Source organism: Cyprinodon tularosa, unplaced genomic scaffold, assembly GCF_016077235.1.
Source record: "Cyprinodon tularosa strain WSP-4 unplaced genomic scaffold, ASM1607723v1 ctg45, whole genome shotgun sequence".
In the NCBI taxonomy this organism is placed as follows: domain Eukaryota; kingdom Metazoa; phylum Chordata; class Actinopteri; order Cyprinodontiformes; family Cyprinodontidae; genus Cyprinodon; species Cyprinodon tularosa.
This window is the reverse complement of record NW_024039174.1, coordinates 1,368,387-1,390,061: the sequence shown is the minus strand read 5'-3', so window position 1 is coordinate 1,390,061 and position 21,675 is coordinate 1,368,387. Positions and strand designations below refer to the sequence as shown.

General features: G+C 36.9%; 1 protein-coding gene across 3 annotated transcripts; it reads right to left on the bottom strand.

Moving 5' to 3' along the window:
• Positions 1-1,191: 1,191 nt before the first annotated feature.
• On the bottom strand, positions 1,192-16,334 carry si:ch211-119o8.4 (galanin receptor type 1). Of its 3 annotated transcripts, none has more exons than XM_038300544.1 (4): positions 16,219-16,334; positions 10,519-10,639; positions 7,174-7,593; positions 1,192-3,589 (listed from the first exon to the last, which is right to left on the bottom strand). In XM_038300544.1, the coding sequence occupies exons 3-4, from the start codon at positions 7,578-7,580 to the stop codon at positions 2,866-2,868; spliced, it is 1,131 nt and encodes a 376-aa protein (XP_038156472.1). In that variant the 5' UTR covers positions 7,581-7,593; positions 10,519-10,639; positions 16,219-16,334; the 3' UTR covers positions 1,192-2,865. The 3 variants fall into 3 exon arrangements, with proteins under 3 accessions (XP_038156472.1, XP_038156474.1, XP_038156473.1); XM_038300546.1 differs by having other exon boundaries at positions 10,519-10,608; positions 16,219-16,272; XM_038300545.1 differs by having other exon boundaries at positions 10,519-10,611; positions 16,219-16,268.
• Positions 16,335-21,675: the final 5,341 nt, after the last annotated feature.

Here is a 21,675-nt window from a genome sequence, read left to right as displayed (position 1 = left end):
TGTATTTTAGGCTTCAACAGGATTTGCATAACATTTATCAGTAAAATGGGAGTGTTTGAGTCATACTCTGACTTCATTATCTGAAAGAAAACAAATGTAGAGCTATGGCTTGGCATTTCTAACTGTCTGCTATTGCTTTCATATTGGGAACCCCAGGTAACCCTCAGATGCACTACATTATAAACCTAACATGCAGATGCCCCAAATGATTCTATTTACTATGGGATTATTTTTGGATTATATTATTTTCAATGCAATCAAAAAGGAAAAGGAAAATAAGGGACATGGGTGAAGAAAAAGGCTAGAAATCAGAGGAAATAAGAAAAGAGGTTGCAAAAAACACAAGATTACATCCAAAGCGACTGCTTATACACCTTAAAAGAGAGATAGAAACAGAACAGCTGAAAAAGCATAACAGAGACAAACAACCAACACATAACAACATCACTGAAAAATACACATTATCTAATACAAGATGTATTTAGTGGCATCTACAGCTTAATATAGAGTTTATTCATGTGTAGGTATAACTGATAAAAAACTGTAAGTCTGCTTGAATATGTAAAGATTCTATAAAGAAGCTGGAAGGAGCCAAAGACCTAGCCTACCAGGTCCCAGGCAGACATGTAGAAGATTGGAGCTGAAGACATCCAAAGGGCCTACAGAGAACTGGTGACCTAGGAGAAACCAACACGGGGATAACTGCAGAGTTGACACCCCAAGACACCCTCTGATGCCATGCCCAAAACGGAGCAAACCTGGTATTCCTCAATCTAACCCAGAGCAACCAATAGCTTTTAAAGTGTTCATGCTGTTTTAATCCACATCAAGCTGTTCTGTAAAGCATTGTGAAGTTTGTTAGGGAACATTACTATGCAAATAGCATTATGAACACCAGGGAACACAGGGAGAAGCTGTTTAGATGGTCAAGCAAGTTAAGGATAAAAGGATAAAAAACAAATGGGTAATTCTTAAAAAGTGCAATGTGACCAATAAACTCACAGGTGGGACTATCATTTATATACTTAACAAATGTATTTGGAAGAACTTACAACAAAAGCCTTTGTTGGAAGAAAGCCAAATCATGCCTTGTTTGCCCTTTGTTATATTGGTATACGGTAAATATTTGAAGGTGAAAGAAGGAGCTCTGTTCAGATCAGACTGAAACAAAAATGTTGGTTTGCACGTGAATTCAGCAAAAATAAGACTTTATATATCCGTGAACACATACCTACAATAAAACATAGAGGTAGCAGTATAGTACTGTGACAATATTTGTTTAATGGGGGAAAGGTAAATAGTTGTTGATGAAATACATGGAGCTTCCTACATACAGGGAAATGTCAGAGATTGCAATGTACTCTTTCATAATCATCCACTGTTTTGTTTTGCTTTTTGATATAATATCCAAGAAAAATGTGCTTACCAATCTAACTACTATTTGGTAACTTTTAGATATAAATATTCATACCTAACTTTTTATTCAGCTGTTTCAGAGTAAACAGGGACCACAGATAGAGTTTTATTTACAAAACACCATGTATACTATTTACAATTATCCATCTCTGTATGTTTGTCTGGCCAACAAGCAGTTTATGGCTGTAACATGGTAAGAAATTGATTATGTGTTTATACATATACAATGAATGAGAAGTGTATCTCTTAAGCAGTTGGAATATACTTTTAAGAAAAAGAAATGCATCATTATAAAAAAAATTATATATATACAGTACAATAATAAAAAAAGAAATACTCTACCTTAACTTAACTTTGACTGTATGATCTGGTGAACTGTAAAGTGCCTTGAGATGACATCTGTTTACAATTGGCGGTATATAAATAAACTGAATTGAATTCAATTAACTTTTTCACAGCCAACCAAGGTCCAGCCAGTACACAACATGGCCTTTACATTACGAATATTAAATCTCTCTAGATGCAGATAGAACTACTTGTAGAAAGTCATTTTCCTCCAGTAGCACAGATGCAATACTTTGTGTCAAATCTCTTTTTTTAATTGGCACTTCTCACTTCAGGTTCAGAACTAAATAAGTCAGCATCTTTTAATATGTGTCAAAGTCAAAGAGCCCTGTTTTCATTAAGGTTATTATCTTGACATTGAATCCGGAATCTGCTCCCTCCAAGCCTTTCTGTGAGATTTCTAAAGCGACATCTTCTGCTGTTTCTACTCTTTCAAAAAACCCGGAAATGTAGTTGGAAGGTTGTACCGGTTCTTGTGATTCATTGCTGTAATGCAAATAAAAGATTCTGATAAACTGCAAAGAGCAAAGGCAATTTTCCAAAATGCAGATTCCATTTATCTCTGTCACTGGATCCTTTCTCATTGCAATTAGGACTTGTGTGTAAGACCCTATAGGGAGATTTGGTTTATATATGCTTGGATGGCTTTAGTCAGTCAGGATAAGTTTAGCTGATGCCTTTCAGCAACAAAAAGGCGGCTGCTAAGGTTGATGTCTGAGCCTAAGTCCATATGTTTAAGCTCAGTGACCTGAATATAAATGATGATTTGAGCCATGATACAAATGGAAACTGTTGTTTAGTCTTTCAAATTAAATTTTCATTCAGTTTGATTTCCAGCTTTTTCCCCTTATGGCCGAAATTGACCAGGCAGCGAGATGCTAAATGTATCTTCTTATGTGATCAATACCCCTTGATTATGGCATTAAATGTGATCTGATTTTGATACAATGTGAGAGTTTATTGTTGCCAAGAGTTATGAGCGTACTGAGTATGTACATGCACAGTGCATCCTGTGAATCATGTATTCATCTACAGTGTTGTATGGACAGCACATGCATGCTGGATCTCATGAGGGAATGTGAGTGAGCACAGCTGTTGCAATCTTCATTGAGTCAATCTGTGAATCAGGCTTTGATGATTGAGAGAGTTTGGGGCCTCATGAGGTACTGGCAGACATGGCAGAGGGGCAGGAGAGATACGCCAGGCCTGCACCGGTTTTCTCCCTATCTGCTCTTGGATGAAAGAAGGCAGGAGCGCTCTCAGCTGATGAACAGCTGGGCGTGACAACAGGAAATAGAGTGGAGGGTTCCAGCATGGAGCCAAGCACACCAACAAAATGGCGGTCAAAGAGGCCACTTCCCAAAGCAGTGTGACTCTTGTCAGGGTTTGTTCATAAGGCCCGGGTGGAGTGGGAGGTGAATTTGATACAGCTAAAGATGAAGATGCCCAGACATCTAGCCTGCTTGTGGGAGAAGCTACTGAACTGATGTAAGGAGACAAAACATTGACAAACTCAAGTGCATAATATGGCAACCAGCTAATTGCAAAGACAAGTGTTGAACTAATTAGCAGGGCGGTAGCTTTCTTGTTGCGTCTGTTGGCAACCAGGCTCCCTCTGCAGCGGTGAAGGTGGGAGATAATGAGGCCACAGTTAATGGCGATGCACAAGAGTGGGGCTATGTAGTACACCAGGAAAGCAGGAACCAGAAAGAACAGCCATTCTTCCCGACCAACCGACCATGTGCATCCACCGTCGAAGTTGATATAGGTGACCTTCGGCAAGGCCATGGTTACAGAGACCAGCCAAATTGCTGCCACAGTGCACAGCCTATGGGAAAAATGAGAGCATTGAATTAGTTATTGTCTACATCAATGGGCAATAGAGCTAGAGGTCTTTGTAAGGAATGTTTCTCTGAATGTATATTGACCTTTCATCTCAAGTTAGCACCTGTATTAAGCAATAGCATGTTATTGCAAAATTATTTAGTAATGTCCGATAAAATGTCCGATAAAACATGTCCTTTTAACACTGGGAATTCATTTGTCTCTAAATTAAATTACAGGTCAATGGATTGCTAGAGGTTCCAAAGAAAGCTTGATTAATGTCTTAAACTGTTTAAATTAGATGTGTTCCATCACAAATCAATGAGGCTCCCAAAGCAGCAAGTAAAGATTTACTTTAATAGATTCTGAGTTAGTGCAACTGGAAACGGTTTATCAGCTATGTAGGTCTTATTACATGTGATACAAAACCAAATACTTAAAGAAAGCAAGTAATCCTCCAAAGTATGAAGAAGCAAAGAACTATAGACATACAGGCAACATCATTCTATGTAGGTATTTTGCTTTAATTTCTTTAACAAAAGTGTTCAAATATTTCTGCAATAAATGGAACAATGTCAATGTTATGTTCCATTGTTTTGAGTATCATCGAATGCTCTTGTTTTCTGCTTTATTTCTTGGTGCTGGTATTTAGTTATTTAGTTCTGGTTTTATGTTGATTCTTTCCTAGATTCTATCTGTCTGCCCAGTTAATTGATTCTTCTTCAACCAGAGCCACCAGGCAATCAGTTTATTCATTCCACGTGTCTCTCCTCATTTATCCCATTGTCTACCCCTGTCTCTACTCTTCATAAGCCTCCAGTTTGCCTTAGTTTATCACTAGTATTCAGTATTCATTCTGTCTCCATGTTTGGTTTGTGCTCACCATCTGTTCCTGTAAGTTTGTTATTTCATTTCACCATTAAAACCCTTCCTCTCAACATGCTGTCCTGTACTCAGGCTCCTATATAACCTGTTAGGGAGAAAATAACTATTTCCGAATCAATTTGTTGAAGTTCAGACAAACACACAGCTTATGTTTTTTTTATTAAATAGAATTTATTTTCAATACCTCACTGACGCTAAAAAACGATTACATTCTACCTGAAAAAGCACTTCAACACCCGAGTTGCTAGTACAAAGTTATAGAGTAGAATTGATTAAAAAAAGATCAGATATGTCTTACGGGCAAGTTAATGTTAAGGAAAGGTCAAGCTAAAAAAGGATTTAAACCAATATAAGTGTCTATGGAGCTTTATGCTGTGTGGCTAACGTAATGGTTGAAAATATTTAACACTGCTGCATATTTTTAGTTATATTAGATATGCAAATTAGTAATTGTATTGTTGAATGTTTAAATTAAATTCTTTGCACTGAATAAGTAATTGTAGGAAAAAAAGGTGACATAGAACTGTGCTGATAGTAATGTACCCCTCCCTGACACAGCTGCAAGCAAATTTTGTACCTTTTATCCCCAAACACTATCATACTATCCAGAACAGGCTGCATCATAAGGAACACAGATAGGGCAAAATATACAGGTGCTGGTCATAAAATTAGAATATCATGAAAAAGTAGATTGATTTCAGTAATTCCATTTAAAAAGTGAAACTTGTATATTATATTCATACATTACATACAAACTCATATATTTCAGATGTTTATTTTGTTTAATTTTGATGATTACAAATGACAACAAATGAAAATCTCAAATTCATCATATCAGAAAATTAGAATATTACTGAAGACCAATAAAAACAAAGGATTTATAGAAATGTTGGCCAACTGAAAAGTATGAACATGAAAAGTATGAGCGTGTACAGCACTCAGTATTTAGTTGGGCCTCCTTTGGCCTGTATTACTGCAGCAATGCGGCGTGGCATGGAGTCGATCAGTCTGTGGCACTGCTCAGGTGTTATGATAGCCCAGGTTGCTCTAATAGTGGCTTTTAGCTCTTCTGAATTGTTGGGTCTGGTGTATTGCATCTTCTTCTTCACAATACCCCATAGATTTTCTATGGGGTTAAGGTCAGGAGAGTTTGCTGGCCAATTAAGAACAGGGATACCATGGTCCTTCAACCAGGTACTGGTAGCTTTGGCACTGTGTGCAGGTGCCAAGTCCTGTTGGAAAATGAAATCTGCATCTCCAAAAAGTTGGTCAGCTGCAGGAAGCATGAAGTGCTCTAAAACTTCCTGGTATGTGGCTGCGTTGACCCTGGACCTCAGAAAACACAATGGACCAACACCAGCAGATGACATGGCACCCCAAACCATCACTGACTGTGGAAACTTTACACTGGACTTCAAGCAACGTGGATGAAGTGCCTCTCTTCTTTTCCTCCAGACTCTGGGACCTTGATTTCCAAAGGAAATGCAAAATTTACTTTCATCAGAGAACATGACTTTGGACCACTCACCAGCAGTCCAGTCCTGTTTCTCTTTAGCCCAGGCAAGACGCTTCTGACGCTGTCTGTGGTTCAAGAGTGGCTTTACACAAGGAATGCGACAGCAGAAACCCATGTCTTTCATACGTCTGTGTGTGGTGGTTCTTGAAGCACTCACTCCAGCTGCAGTCCACTCTTTGTGAATCTCCCCCACATTTTTGAAGGGGTTTTGTTTCACAATCCTCTCCAGGGTGCGGTTATCTCTCTTGCTTGTACACTTTTTTCGACCACATCTTTTCCTTCCCTTCGCCTCTCTATTAATGTGCTTGGACACTGAGCTCTGTGAACAGCCAGCCTCTTTAGCGATGACTTTTTGTGTCTTGCCCTCCTTGTGCAAGGTGTCGATGGTCGTCTTTTGGACAACTGTCAAGTCAGCAGTCTTCCCCATGATTGTGTAGCCTATAGAACTAGACTGAAAGACCATTTAAAGGCTTTTGCAGGTGGTTTGAGTTAATTAGCTGATTAGAGTGTGGCACCAGGGGCCATCAATTTTGAACCTTTTCACAATATTCTAATTTTCTGATATGATGAATTTGAGATTTTCATTTGTTGTCATTTGTAATCATCAAAATTAAACAAAATAAACATCTGAAATATATGAGTTTGTATGTAATGTATGAATATAATATACAAGTTTCACTTTTTAAATGGAATTACTGAAATCAATCTACTTTTTCATGATATTCTAATTTTATGACCAGCACCTGTAAAAAGAAAAAAGAGCAGATGATGTTCCACAAAATGTACCCAGTTTCATAAAATTTAGAACAAAATAACACACGTTTTCATAGGGAAGTACTGAAAACTAAACTAATCTTGAAATAGACTGCTCCAAAACTTTTTAAATCCTGGACCAAGTGTGTGACAGAAGAGATAAATCGAAGCTTTGAAAGCAGATTAGGAATAATGCTGCAAAGCAAATGTACAACTTACCTTACAAGACTGTAGATTTGTTAAAATGATTTGGGGATTGTTTACAGGAAAAAGGTTTTCGTTTTTTCGACTGACTTACCTCTTTCATAGATAACCCAACCCATAAAGAAAGGTAAAAAAAAAATAAAAATGTAACACTGATGCCATTTCAAAAAGGTCAATATTTAGTGACAATGCCTCTCAGCATTAACAATGCTTGCTATGTCTTTACTCACACTTGCGTCAGACTAGCAGGTGGCCTCATCCGTGGTGCGACAATTCGATACCTCAGCACTGCCAACGCTGCAAGGCTAAAGATCTCCACTCCAACTGTCACTGAAGTCATGAACCCAAGCAGAACACAGGTCCCACCGCCGAGCTGCCAGTTCTGAAGGCTGGCACTCAAAAGCACACAGGGCAGGGTGAGCAGGGCTCCTAGATCTGCCAGGCTCAGATTTAGGAGCAGAATGGAGCTCGGCTTGGAGCGACTCCGAGGGTTCCTCACCAGCACCAGCCACAGCAGGAGGTGACCTCCCACTCCCACGAAAAGAGAGATCAGACTGACCATTGGCAACACCACTCTGAATGAGATGGTTGTGTTGGTAGAGACCACGTTGAAGAGGAGGTTGACAATAGCAGGCATGGCCTCAGGAAATCTGACAAGTCCAAAAAGAAATAAGGAGAAGAGATAAAAATAATGTTATTTTGCAAGGGTGATCAGAGCTTAATATAAAGTCACTTTTATTTTCAGGTGATAGGCTGCCAATACAACAGGGAATGTCAATGATGTGTCTGAATAAGAATTGGGTAAATATGTTTTAAATAATAGTGGATTTTCTCCAAACTAGACTAGATACACACATGGCTTGATACACACATACACCCCAAATAAACATCTGGATACACTTTTTTTTTTAGCAAGTTTCCAAGAAACCAAATACCTTTTGAAGTCATTACCCAGTTCTGTCATTTAGGTGGATGAAAATTCAATCATTTAAAAAAAAAAAAAAAAAACGTTAAGTAATGGTTGCATCTATTTAAACAACCATAAAAATGATATAGCTCTGTGCATACCAGAAGCTTGATTTAATTTTATTTTATCAAATGAAATGGTTTTGATACCTGTTTGTAGTATTTAGTTAGAATAATAAGTGAATCAAAGGCTCTATCTGTACAACATATCTGAGAGGAGGACATTCAAGCCAAACTAGAGGAATCAGCGGTCGCTGTTATGTGCTGTCTGAATAGTGCTGACAGTAAAGAAGAAGGCAGGAAGAGTAAGCATTATGCTTCCTACTGTATAGATAGCCCACTTAGCATTGGGACCAGTCAACATTCCTATCTGGTGCTTAGGATTTATAAGGACAGCAACAATCCTATGCATGACAGGAGATATAGGCACAGTTCACCTAATAGGATTTTATAAAAATATATGATTTCTACATGCATTGTTATGTATGGCGCTTTGAATGTTTAGGGGTTTATAATGGACAGTTTCAGCCTGTCACTATATTTGTGTAACTTGCATTTTGCATGTTTGTAGTTCTTTTTCTGAATGATGTAGTACCAGTTTTTACTTGTGTCATCAATGTGTGTCCATCCATCTCTATTGCGTAGCGACATCAATAAGGACTAAGTCTGTCTGAGGTAGAAGCTACAATATGCAGACTTTAGAATAAGCCCAAGTTTCATATGTCAACCACGATTTTGCATATTCTTATCCATATCCCAAGCTCCACCCCACCCTTTCACCTTATGTGACGCAGCCGTCAGCACAATTCTTTTACACATTGCTTTGCAGGCAGTGATTGAACTCCCTCATCTATGTATTAACTAATAATACAAAGTCAATATTACAAACAATATAGCTAAATAACTTACCAAAAATTAATGAGTTGTTCGGTTATTAACTTGTTATATCATTCATGCAGCTTTTAAAATAATCGTATACAAATCTGAGGACATATTGTTAACACAACAGCATTTCTTGGTAATACAGTAAAGGACTCTCTAGCAGGCTTGCCCATTTTGCTAATAATTAAATTGTATTGCTTAATAGCAAAGTCCCAATCTTATTGACAGATGCCTTGCAGCACTCTCCCTAATTAAAGCTGTGAAGGCTATTTGACAGTTAATGTCAAACATTAAGTCTTTATTCAAATTGATATGATTTTGTTAAACATGTGAACTTATATTTCTATCAATGTTTGAAGATTCAGTAATTACTATGCATGCAATTTGTTATGTAGAAGAGAACATTGGTCACCTAAATGAAAGCTAAATGTGCTACACAATCTCCATGTTTTTAAATGAAACGAAGAACATAGTATCATCAACAATAATCAGCTGAGATGACATCTGCCCCATTCCAAACAATCACCTTAATTGTTTTGCAGTTAAACATAAATGTGATTTAAGCTAATTCCCTGATGATATTTTGATGTTTGCATGAAATAACACTGTGTCTTGTTCAAAAATAAACATGTTTTTTATTTTTTTTAATTCTCTTGTTTGGAGTATTTGCTTCTTCCTGTTTGGACAAAGGCAGTGGACAAAGGTGAAGGGCTTTGGAAGTAAAATGCCAGCTCAGCAGGCACCAAATATTGGCTTGTCATCAAAGGGGATGTTTAATACCTGTTGGTCTTCAGTTGGTATTAATGTTTTGCTCTATTTTCCTTATGCTGTTTTAATGGTTTTGCCACATCATTACATAAGAAACACTTCTGTGTTTTGGTATTAGGTATTTATTGAGTTAAATTGTACATACTTTGTTCAATAATAACGATTACAATTAAACTTTATTGATCTCACATTTGAGAAATTTACCTCAGTATTTAACCCATTCTCTTGGGGAGCAGTGGGCTGCCATCATGGGGTGCCCAGGGAGTAGTGTGGGGTTAAGGGTCTTGATCAGACTGGCTGTCTGTGGCCAACTTTCTTTCAGCAGTTTTTAAATAGTATTTCGAACTGTATTGGTCGAATGTTTTGCACAAATAAAATGCTATGCTTTTGCTGCTTGGTCCCTGATGCAGCAATTAAAGCACTGATTTGGAAAAACCTTTATTGTATAGCCAGCTAATTATTTATTTTTTTCTGATACAAACTGTCAGCATGTATTTGGTTATTGGTCTTTATTATAAGACCAATAAACAAATGATACTATCGGTTCCTACACACGTTAGCCAGAACATACAATTTTCACCCTAAATAAATGAAAGACAGCCAATATATGCCAAAATATGTATAAACTTAATCATGACATGATCTAGACTGATGGAATTGGAATTGAGGTTAACTCTCAACAACTGAGCAAGCCAAATCAAAAGTAAAAAACAAAAAACAGAGCAATTATCATCCTAATAATGAACATACTCTGATCTATTATTCATGTTTCAAATAGTTGGCTCAATGGGGTTCATGAATCACATACAGCTAAGAGTTTACCAGGCCCACCATGTGACTGATGAGCCCGATGATTCAGACGAGACAGTGTGTCTCTCAGGAGACCTGGACAACAAACATTCAAACACACAAAGGCATCAGCAAGTCGCCTGCGTCACGACACAAACAAGACGACTCACCTCGGTGGGCTCAGGCAGGCACGTCAGAAAAACAGAGGGGGAGGCTTTTCTTGTTCCCGAGGGGGACGACCAGGTACGACACACACAAAGCTGCTGTGAGAGGAGAGATTATGTGCAGTTTCTAAGAAAGAGGTGAGAAAAAAAAAAACACAAACAAACTTCTTGGATATAAAATTTAAATTTTTATTTGTAGAGCAAACACAATCCCAACTTTTATGCATTGTAGTGTTTATTATTTAGTGCTGTCAGCTTTCTTAAATCTTATTTTTTACATAATAGCCTATCTTGTGGGACGCATCATAGCTCAGACTTTGATGAACTCTCATCCATGTTGTCCATTAATGTGTGCTTAAATGACAGATGGACAAAGGAATGAATAAATGTTTGTTCATTCTTTCCTCCATCTGTCCATCTGATGCTGTGTCTCACTGGGCTTAATGTCCCCATCCTGATTCCATCCTAGGAGGTGGGTGATTATGTGTTCTGTGGTTGCAAAGCAAAAAAGGTCATGAAAGGGGCTTACATAGTGCTTTGTAGGAGTCATGGCAAACTAAAAGAATGATGCTGCTAGGCTTTAACAAAAGTAAACAGAGGGAAAAGCTTACACATATTTGATAGAAAATAAACAACTAATTTAAATTTATTAAATCAGCACCTTTTTGAATTTTGATTTCTGATATCACAACTAATACGGTATCAAAGCCCGGTTCCCACCTCAGGCAAATATGGTCTAAATCTGGCCACAAGGTGGATTAGATGTAATTTCAAAGTCAGTTTTCATTACATTCCTTATATTTTGTGCCACCCAACAGTAGATGTTAGCAGTAAAAAAAACAGAATAAAACAATTAGAATAGCACTGCAACGTAAAGAGCAGCGAGTCATTAGAGCTTCATGATAAATACAAAATAACTTTATTTACGCCTAATTGAAAGGCTAATAGTAACTGTATGTTGAATGCAGTTCGGATTGCAAATTGGTATAGACCCCTTTAAAAAAGGATATTATTGGTCTGCCCAAGCTGCAGTCCCACACTGAATTGATTAAGGCATTTGATGTCCAGAGGACGAGGTTAAATTTCTGAATAAACCTGTAAAGTTATTAATAACTCGCCCTATAACCTTGCTGTGTCCCTGCCTTTAATCATTATGTTGTGCGGAAATGACAGTCAGATCTACCCAAAACCCACAATAAAGAGTTTAACACCTTTTCTTTTTTCAATGCAGCGCCCAGTAATGTCTTCTGTTGTGTTACTAAAGCATAACATCCATTTCTATGTCTTTACTGTTGTGCTCTGTGTGGTGAATATCTATGCCAATGCAGACTAATATGGAGCTGCAAACAGTTCACAATAAAGTCAGATATATACAACCATTTCAAAGTAATGGGAACAACCAGTCAAAAAAATTCAGATTCCTGAAAAAGTAATTTTTGAGCATTAAGATCTGGAGTAAAGCAATCTAATGGCCTTTCAAGCTCACCTGAAAAGAATGACTTTTTATGTGTATGTTATTTCATCATAATATAAGTACAGCTTATTTGTTTAGGCCATATTGTAGGGATATCATAATCCAGTCCTGGAGGACTGTCCCAGTGTCCTGCACCTTTATTTATGTGTTTCTGCTTTAAAACACCTGAATTAAAATATTAAGTGCTTTGCAGGACTCAGGAGAACTTGACCTCAACTGAGGCGGTAACTTAGCCATTTGATGCAGATGTGTTGGTCCAGGCAGGTAGATATCTAAAAGATGCAGGATAACATGGCAAATTCCTGCCTTAGAAGTTTGTTAGATAATATCAGGGCACCAACAGCCTCATGGAGACCATGGAGACTGATGGGTGAAATATAACACAGCGTCTAAACAAAGAACATGGGTTAAACACATTGATGGCAGCATCATGCTACTGTATGTAAAATGTTTTCTTCAGTTCTGGTAAACAAGTTAGCTCTAGAGCTGATAGCGAAGTAGCTGTAAATAATCTACCAGGAGGATAGTGATTCTAAACACAGAGCTGTTCTCCAACAAAAGGGTTTGGATCAGAGCAAGGGCGTAGGAATATGTTTACAATTGGGGGGGACACATGTCGGAAATCTGAGATTCATAAATATTCAACAGAAACATGTCTTAAGTACGCTACTTTAAAAAAAAGGCTATTTAATCTTTTACTTTATTCCTTTATAAATGTGTTTGTAAAAATAATGCATTTAAAATTAACATAATGCATTTGTTCATAAGATGTGAGCATATCAACAAACAAAATAACTGGAGTCTTTTATTAAGCAAAGGGAGATGTCTTTCAAGGGCTTCAGCCCTTGGCATATTTAGTGTCCGCATACGCACTAGAAAATCAAAACAATTCAGTAGGCCACACAAGTGCAAAGTTTGATATGTTTTATTTTGTCAAACTTGCAATAATGGTCAAAAATGAATTTATATAGGTTGAATGACAGAGGGAGCTGACAGTGTGTTGAAGAATTATGGACAGGGCGCTTTGAAGCATCTGGTTCAAAAACGCATTATCAACCTTTGGTAGAAATCCCTCCATCCTTCCATTTTCTGTACACCCTGTCCCTTAGTGGGGTCGGGAGGTGCTGGTGCGGGGTCCACCCTAGACAGGTGGCCATCAAAACCAAGCAAAAAATAAAAAATCCTCGTAAAACGCAAGCCCAGACCGGGCTAATTTCAACACAAGTTGTGTTAGGTGACTGTTACTCACACTGACGTTTCTCTTTTTAAATAAATCTGAGTAAGTCCTACTGCTGTTTCAGCCTTTTAGTTGGTGGTGGCATTGTACTGAAATGAGATATAAAAAAAAATATATAAAAAAAACATTTTGGCTAGCGTGGCAAACGTCTAGAGAAAGTTAGCAGTTAAATATTGGATGAGTGATCAGCCCAAGACTACGGAAGAGGATTAGGGCCACTAAAAAAAAAAAAAATTAAGTGATTTTTACATTTTGTTTCAGTTTAATACGGGAAAAAAGTCAGAATCCTGACTTTTATTTTCAGAATTAAGACTTTTTTTTCTCAGAATTCTGACTTTTTTTCTCAGAATTTTGGATCTTAATGTAGATGGGCACCATGAAGGCAGAGATGTGGAGCACTCAGCTTCACTGACAAAGATGTGAGTTGTTTGAGAGAGCCAGTGACACATTGGTGGAAAATGACAGAATTAGGCAACTTTTTACGTGCCCGTGGGGTCCCCTCATTAATGGAGGAGCAGAAGGTCATTAAACAAGAGAGCTAGTCTCTAAAACAGACATGGCTATGGCTTGATGCTAACATGTTTGTTGTTAAACATACTTTTGTTATATTACATTTGTGTTGTGTTTTCCAAATAGTGTAGAAAATTAATGGTGGGTTTATAATGTTTACCTTTTATGAGCAGGACAGGAAGCAGAGAAGTGTAGCATTACCTCCAACTAGTTAAACTCATAATTATGAAGTTATTCAACAAATTCCTCAAGTAAAAAAGTGCAACTTTTATTTTTTATTTATTTATTTTTTTTTACCAGATTTGTTGATTAATTTCAGAATTATGTATTCCTTCCAAATTTCCAAATCTGAAGAATTTTTTAAACCAATATCTACATTATTTAACATTTAGTTTGTTTTAGCAGTACTTCCTGTTATATTTCTTTATACGTATATTTTACATTTTCTTGCACAGCAAGCTCAGCAGATTTAAAATGGTGTGCTTGTGTAAACACTAGTCAATCTTTACTCTAAACATATATTCTGGTTATTTTTTAGTGAGACCTTCTTGTTTTTATATATCTGTATAGTACCCCCCCCCCCCCACCACCACCAAAAAAAAACTGTAAATTGATTAGAAACATTAATCATCTGTCAGATTTCTGAGAAAAAAGTCAGAATTCTGAGATTAAAGTCAGAAATCTGAGAAAAAAGTCAGAATTCTGAGATTAAAGTCAGAATTCTGAAAAAGTCAGAATTCTGACTTTTTCCCCCATGTTAAACTAAAAAAAATTAAAAATCAGTTAACTTTTTTCAGTGGCCCTAATCCTCTTCCTACAAGACTAAGATGCCTAAACCAAAAAGATTCAGTTTCTATATATGAAAGTGAACTGACAACAAGACGTTATAAATAGGCAATATTCATAGCAGCATTCCCGACAGACCATTTTACCTCATTAACAAGTTTCTGACTTTCTGTATCGCTGTTTCCCTCTGAGTGCTCAAACACTCAACAGTTCACAGAGGGGAGGGGGAGTACAGTGACGTAACGCTATGCTGCGCCTTCAAAATAAAAGCACGACAGTTAAAAAATTGTCAAAATCTAATATTTTGCGGTACAATTTTTGGGGGGGACATATCCACCTGGCTTTTATATTGGGGGGGACATGTCCCCCCCGTCCCCCCCGCTTCCTACGCCGCTGATCAGAGCATATTCAATGATGTCTCAGTCAAAATTTAAACTGAAATATAGCAGCCCTAAATCAAGCTGTGACTTAAACATTTAATTTATCTTTATCTTTTGCTCCTCCATCAGTATGATGTCATACAAAAATGTAAGCGCAAAAAATGAAAGGCAAATAATTTCTATATTGATGTGAAAACCTAGATGTTAACCACATATAACACTACAATTTGTTGGAATTTTGCAAAATATAATGAATTTGTCACCTTTATAATGAAGGAAAACAACATAAAAATTCTGCAAGGCACTGTGTATAACACTAAAGGAAATTTATATGAGGTAATGAATGTAAATTCAACTAGTACTTATTGTTCTTTTTTTTATTACTACTATGTTTATGCAACCCTTTGGGTTTTCTGCTACAGTAACTAAAGAAGGAGAGAAAAAGAGAAGAGCAGAAATAAGGAAAGAGAGATAAGAAGGAAGCCTCTAACACCACAGATGAAGAGAGACAGCCGAGAACCAAAATGTGACTGGAAGCACAGAAACATGAAATGCACAGAAATGGATTTAACTACTTAAAGTTCATTTTAGACACATTGACCTGAAGGTGAACTGAATTTGAAGTTGTGACTGGGTCTGTGCTATTTGCTGCACTTCCATCCCGGCTATTCAACAGAATTAACCTACACCTATTATTACGGTACATGTATTACATGTTACCATAAAAAGCTAGCTATTTTCCAATTGATGTGTTTTTCTTTTCTTATGTTTTTATTTCTTGCTTCAGTAAACCTTTTTGTTGCTACCCCAATGAGCAAGAATGCTGTTTGCCTCCATATGTGATGTGACCCCCTGCTCAGCAAGATATCACCATCCATCCATCCATCCATCCATCCATCCATCCATCCATCCATCCATCCATCCATCCATCCATCCATCCATCCATCCATCCATCCATCCATCCATCCATCCTTTCTGTAGTTTTTCCTGTTTGACAAGTTCCAACTCGGTAAACATATAAATATATATCTATACAAAAATTTAAATAATCAGATTACTGAATACTATTTGGAAACAATCTACATGTAGAAACCTTGAGATGTGTTTGCTGACATAATCAAGTTAAAACCTGCTTTAAAATGCTTCAGTAGCATCATTCATCAAAATCACAAACTGGCCAAGTTTAATCTGAAATCAAGTTTTTACTTCAGCTATTATCTGACCCTGGTGGATATAAAAGTAGAGTACAGAGATTGGAGATGTGCAGCAGAGCCAAAGGGGGAAAGGGAAAGAATATTAAATGAATGCTCCTCACTTACCGTGAACGGTGACCTGCTCCAGGGTAAAAGCCTTCCACTCACCATAGGCTGATGTGCTGTATAAAGAGGAGAAATAGAGGGCACACACCTGTATTACTCCATGTGTTCACTCCGCCTCTTGACTCCCCATGCAGTCCTTTGGCTATGTACACACACATGCACATCTACACTCTCTTACAGCTTGAGTTAAGGGGACCGCTTTGTTTTTCAGGTTTAAAAAAGGTTCACTCTGAACCCAGGGCTCTACACAACTGCTGACATGACCTGCTTTTTAAAATATGGCTGCTCGGGACAATAATAGGGCCCTGTGTTGTTATTACAGATGTGGTATATATCCATGGCAGAGCAGTTTGATCAATTGGTTACTATCTCATGCATTTAAATACATTGAAAATGCATCTATAGAAATCTCTTTGTGCTCATTTGAATGTCTTATTTGTATTCAAAATTTCAGTCAACAACCATAAAAAGTGATGTAATAAAACCTGCTTTCCTAAATTATGCACTATTATGATCAAATCTAGCACACTACTTAACAATGACCTACTTCTAATGCTTTAGTTTTCCTAACTGAGCATAAGATATTTCAAACTGAAATCTGTTCATATTAAATTATTTCGTTTTATGTATCATTACATACTCAATTGCAAATATAACAAAACATAAGCTTTTCAATTCAATTTCAAAGATACTATATTAACCATTTTACTTTTTTTTTTCCTTCTGTATTAGTCTGTTTTGCACCAGATCTGGAAAAGCATCTTAATGAAGACACTCTGATGTTATTTAACAACCTGATGAAGAGGATGCTCAATGTTGTCAATAATCTTCTTCTTTACTTTATGAAGAATTCCTCTTTTTGAAATAAACTCCAGAGGAGTTCCTAGAACAGAGCCAACCTTCTTTATTAGCTTGTTGAGCTTTTTTAAGTCATTAACTAATACTGTTACCTCAGCAGATGATGGAGGAAGAGATTACACTCTATAACTATAGATTTATAGAAGATATGCAGCATTTTGTTGCAACAAATGCCGAAGGACCGAAGCTTCCTTAGGAAGTGTAATCTGCTCTGTCCTTTTTTGCATATGGCTTCACAGTTGCCTCTCCGGGCTAGTTTGTTGTCCAGATGAACACCAATTTATTTAAACTCCTCCACCACCTCCACTTCTTCTCCCGTGTTCCTGTTTCTTCTGAAATCTACAACCATCTTCCTTGTTTTGTTGATAATTGTTTCCACGACCATGCTACTAAGCGGTTCACCAGCTCTCTGTACTCTACTTCTCTTCCATCTTCAATGTATCCAACATCTGTACAGGCTAACAAGTATTTCTGCAGATAACAGGAATCAGTCTGGTGCTGGAAGTCAGAAGCGTAGAGAGAAAAATAAGAAGCGTTTTTTTTCCTGAATCTACTTTTATTGAGAGGGGAATCCTAAAAGGGTCTGTTACGCATCCAAATGGGTGCAATGGAAGAGCAGCAGAAGCCAACTTTAAAATAAAAAGGTTTAAATACTGGTCCTTTGATCTGTCTTACTTAGCTTTCAGCCCTTTTGGTGTTTAATGTACAGTACTGGTTAAATTATTATTCCTATTAAAATATTTTTTTCAGATGAAATGAACACTTAATTCTCATCTAAGTTGGTCAAATTGAAATTATAGAAATCTGTATGTGTGGCTTGTGAATTGACAAATAACTACTTGTCTACAGAAGTCTGCTTAAAGAGGGTCTTTTGTTAACTTTGAAGTAACAGCAAGCATGCTTTTGTTTGCATCATTTGTAGATGTATTTGAACTTAATATATATCACGGTCATCAAATTTAATTTATTCAATTTGTTTTCTATAAAACCTTAGAAAGGCCTTCATTACTACTTGCGGACTGAGAGATTTTCCTTTGTTTAAAAGATGGTGAGTGTGTATAACTCCAGAGAGAAACAGCTCTAGCCCTTTTAAGAATAGGGTAGAGTTGACTTGGACAGGGTTTTTTTTCTCCCTAAAACATAGAATGCTAACCGAAAATCTATTTTTTTTTTCTATTCAAGTTTGTTTAATATACAACACTTTGACCAAAGAGCTAAAATAGAAATAATCAGTGTCACAATTATTACATTTCGGTGCACAGTAAGTGCTTCACATGTCATTAGACTTGCAATTTGGTAAAATGTGCTTCATTTCTTTAGGTTTAGATTCAGGTAACATGTATCTTTGCATCCAACATCTATTCTGACAAAAATAGAAACAATGTTTTCTGTATAACACTTAAAAACATGTCTTATATAAATGAGTGTTAAAAGTAAGTCACAGCCAAAAATTCAAAGAAGTTAGTCCAATTGTGTCTAAAGTAATTGCATTTTTTTTAATTAAGCAGGTAAGTGAGACACTTTGCCAGTGGAATAAGGAAATTCACATTTGAAATAAGAATAAAACAACTGCACTCTCTTATTTCAAGTGCATAATATCTAATTATCTTATTTTCAGCATAAAAATACTAATACCATTGGCAGATCATCTTATTTACCTTCTCATATTAAGGGTAAATACATTTATTCTTGGAAATGTTTAGTTATTTTTAGATAATTTTTGCAGCGAAGGAAGGCTGTGTTAAATAAATATTGTAAAGGACTAAATGCTTATTTCATCCCTCTCTATCTAACATGAGTTGAGGGTGAGATATGTTGCATAAATCATTGATCTTTAGCTCGTTTTGCAGCAGCAGACAGAAAAATTGTTTAAGCTGCATTGCTATCAGTGAAAACATTCACCTCAGCTTTGCTGGTCATGACCCCAGCCAGGCTTCTCTAACCTCCAGCAATCTGTTGTCTACCAAATATCACACTACCATTAAATTTAACATAGTCTTGCCTCCTCCAGCACTGGCCTCCATTGCTGATACGCAACTGCACACCTAAACACGAGAGCCTGCAGACACCCACACAAGGACACCTGATCTCAGACAAGCACACACACACTGCTTTAATCTGCACTAATTGCCAGCAGGAAGATGGAGTTGTTTTCAGGGAAACAAACTGGTGGGTTGGAGCAGGGCAAAGATACAAGGCAGAAGAGTATTGAGAGTCAGGCAAATACTAAGATGGAAAAAAGGTGGAGAAATAAAAAATTTCTACCACAGACGGTTACGTGGAAACCGTGAAGACCCTCCTCCTCACATCAGAAAGATGGGTCAACCTGAATAGAAAGGTTTTATGAACCGGAGAGGAAAAACACAGTGACAGCTGTGTCAGGGGGAGATGACTGAGTAGTGCAGACTCAAGGATGGAGCCGGAGGAATCCAGAGAGTGTATTAAGCTTGACTGTGTCATGTTCTGTTCTCTTTTCAAGAAGCTCTAAAGGTGGTTAATAGAGATATGGCAGGGAGACGGAGGCATTTACCGTAGGTTTATGGGCTCTCTGGTTCACTTAGCAGTTCTAATTACGGTTCACCGACCTTTAAACAGTCTATTTTGGTTGTTTGTTTTTTTATGGGTAATCTACAAACTCTACTTCTACCACTATTCAATGTATCAAAAAACACAAAAGCATCTCACATCTTACAAAAATTGTTTATGAATAAATAAAATAAATCTAAACTGACAAAATTATGAATATGAATTTAATACAATTAACTTTTATGCATACTGTGGTTTTCTTTATGTTGATATATCAAAGAGTAGAACTGCATATTATTTGAACTGACAGTTTCATTGTGTGTAATGATGTAATAGCAACAGACTGAATGGATGCAATGTTTAGTAAGATTACATTTTGAGTCATGCATCCTTGCTGTGCATATAAAAAATAAACTGACTAAAATGATTTGGACAGTTTGCCGAAGTAGTTACATTTAGATATTCATTCAGCTGTAAAATTGAAACATTTTAGTTCTGTTTTCTCAATGAATTTAAAACTATAATGATTTAATCAAAAATATTTACAGTGCAAAAGACAAGCAGATTTTAAAATAAAACTAAAAGTTACTGAACTCTGTCTAAATCAATTAAAGTCCACAATTAAAATAAATTCCTTAACTTTATGAAACAGAGGAATCTGTGCAATTAAAATCCAAGTAAGATAGTGTGTTGGAGGAGGACTGAACCTAAAACTGTTATGGTTCTCCACTTTGGACGTATTTTTGAGTTTAATTTTGAGTTTTCAGATATTTATGTGGTATTGATTGAGTCAGGTTTCAGCTCTCAAAAACCTACAACGCAGCGATAACGTTGATTCCTCCCCGCTATCATAATCCTCATCGCAATGCATGAGACCAAGACATCTTGCCTGGTCAGCCAGGCCAACAATACCTCTAAAGACTTTCCCTTTTCAGAGGCATAGACCAGTATGTGGTATTATAGGCTAACATGATCTCAACACAACTCCCCTCTACAAAGGGGTGGACCTGTTCTTCCGGTTCATTCTGCCTGTTGTCTAAGGCTTTGTTTGGGCTACTCTATAAAGCTTGGAACTCAACACTATTTCAGATATTTTGAATTGAAAAAGCTTCCTGGATGGGAAGCGAAACGTTTTCAGACTTGGAAAACAAAAGTCCAGTGGTTTGTCTTTTAACTTTTTTGGAATGACTATCACCAGCATTTATGTCATTCTGTTTTCTTGGTCATTGGTTAATTTTCTGTTTTGTGTCATTGTAGATGTTTTCTAGTTATGTTTAAGCTGTGTTGTGTTTTTCTGGCTTTCTCTCTGTTGCCCCCTTGTGCCAGTCTCCTTTCCCCTCATTTCTAGCTGCTTCTATCCACACCTGCTCCTTGTTAGCAGATTATGCCAGTCTTTTTTCTGTCTCCCATATATACACCTCCTGTGCAGTTCCTCAGTGCTGATTTATCTCTGTTACTTTGCTCCTCATGTGTGTTAGACTAAGACTCAACTTTATTTATCCCTTGGGATTATTTCTTCAGGGAAATTCTGGTTTCAGTAGCCTATATACAGTAGTGCACAAAGGGCAGAGTTAAACCAAGATGCCTTTAAAGATAAAAATACAACAGACAATATAAAAAGAGTGTATTTAATACAAAAAAAGCATTAAAAAAGTTGATATGTCCTGGAATATGTTTCCTTTAGATATGAAAATATCTGCACAGTAGTGTTTATTCCTGGTAGCTTTTAGTTTTTTGTTTTCTGTATTTTGTTCTTGGATTTTGCTTCTGTTGTCTTTTTCATTAAATTGGCAAATCTCATCTCTGCATTTGGGTCCGAAACCAACTTCCACCCTACCTTGACAAAGACAACCAAGCTAAAACATCTTCACCCCCTTGGAATCTGCTCACATCCTACTCCCAGCCTGAATAAACTGTCTATTCTTATGTTTTGTCTTCTGAGGTATTTGCTAGTATTTTATTATGAGTCAATGCTCTTTATTCTAAGTTTTATTGCTGATAAATGTTATTATGTTCTTTTTATTATGCCTTCCCAGTCCCCCATGTTACCATTTACTGTTTTATCGTCTGGCA

What these genes read in the sequence shown, in the direction of transcription:
- si:ch211-119o8.4 (XM_038300544.1), bottom strand. Translation starts at nt 7,580, where the DNA reads ATGCCTGCTATTGTCAACCTCCTCTTCAACGTGGTCTCTACCAACACA. An exon ending in CCTGCTAGTCTGACGCAAGT is followed by an intron (nt 3,590 to 7,173) that starts GTGAGTAAAGAC and finishes TTTTTCCCATAG; the next exon opens with GCTGTGCACTGTGGCAGCAA.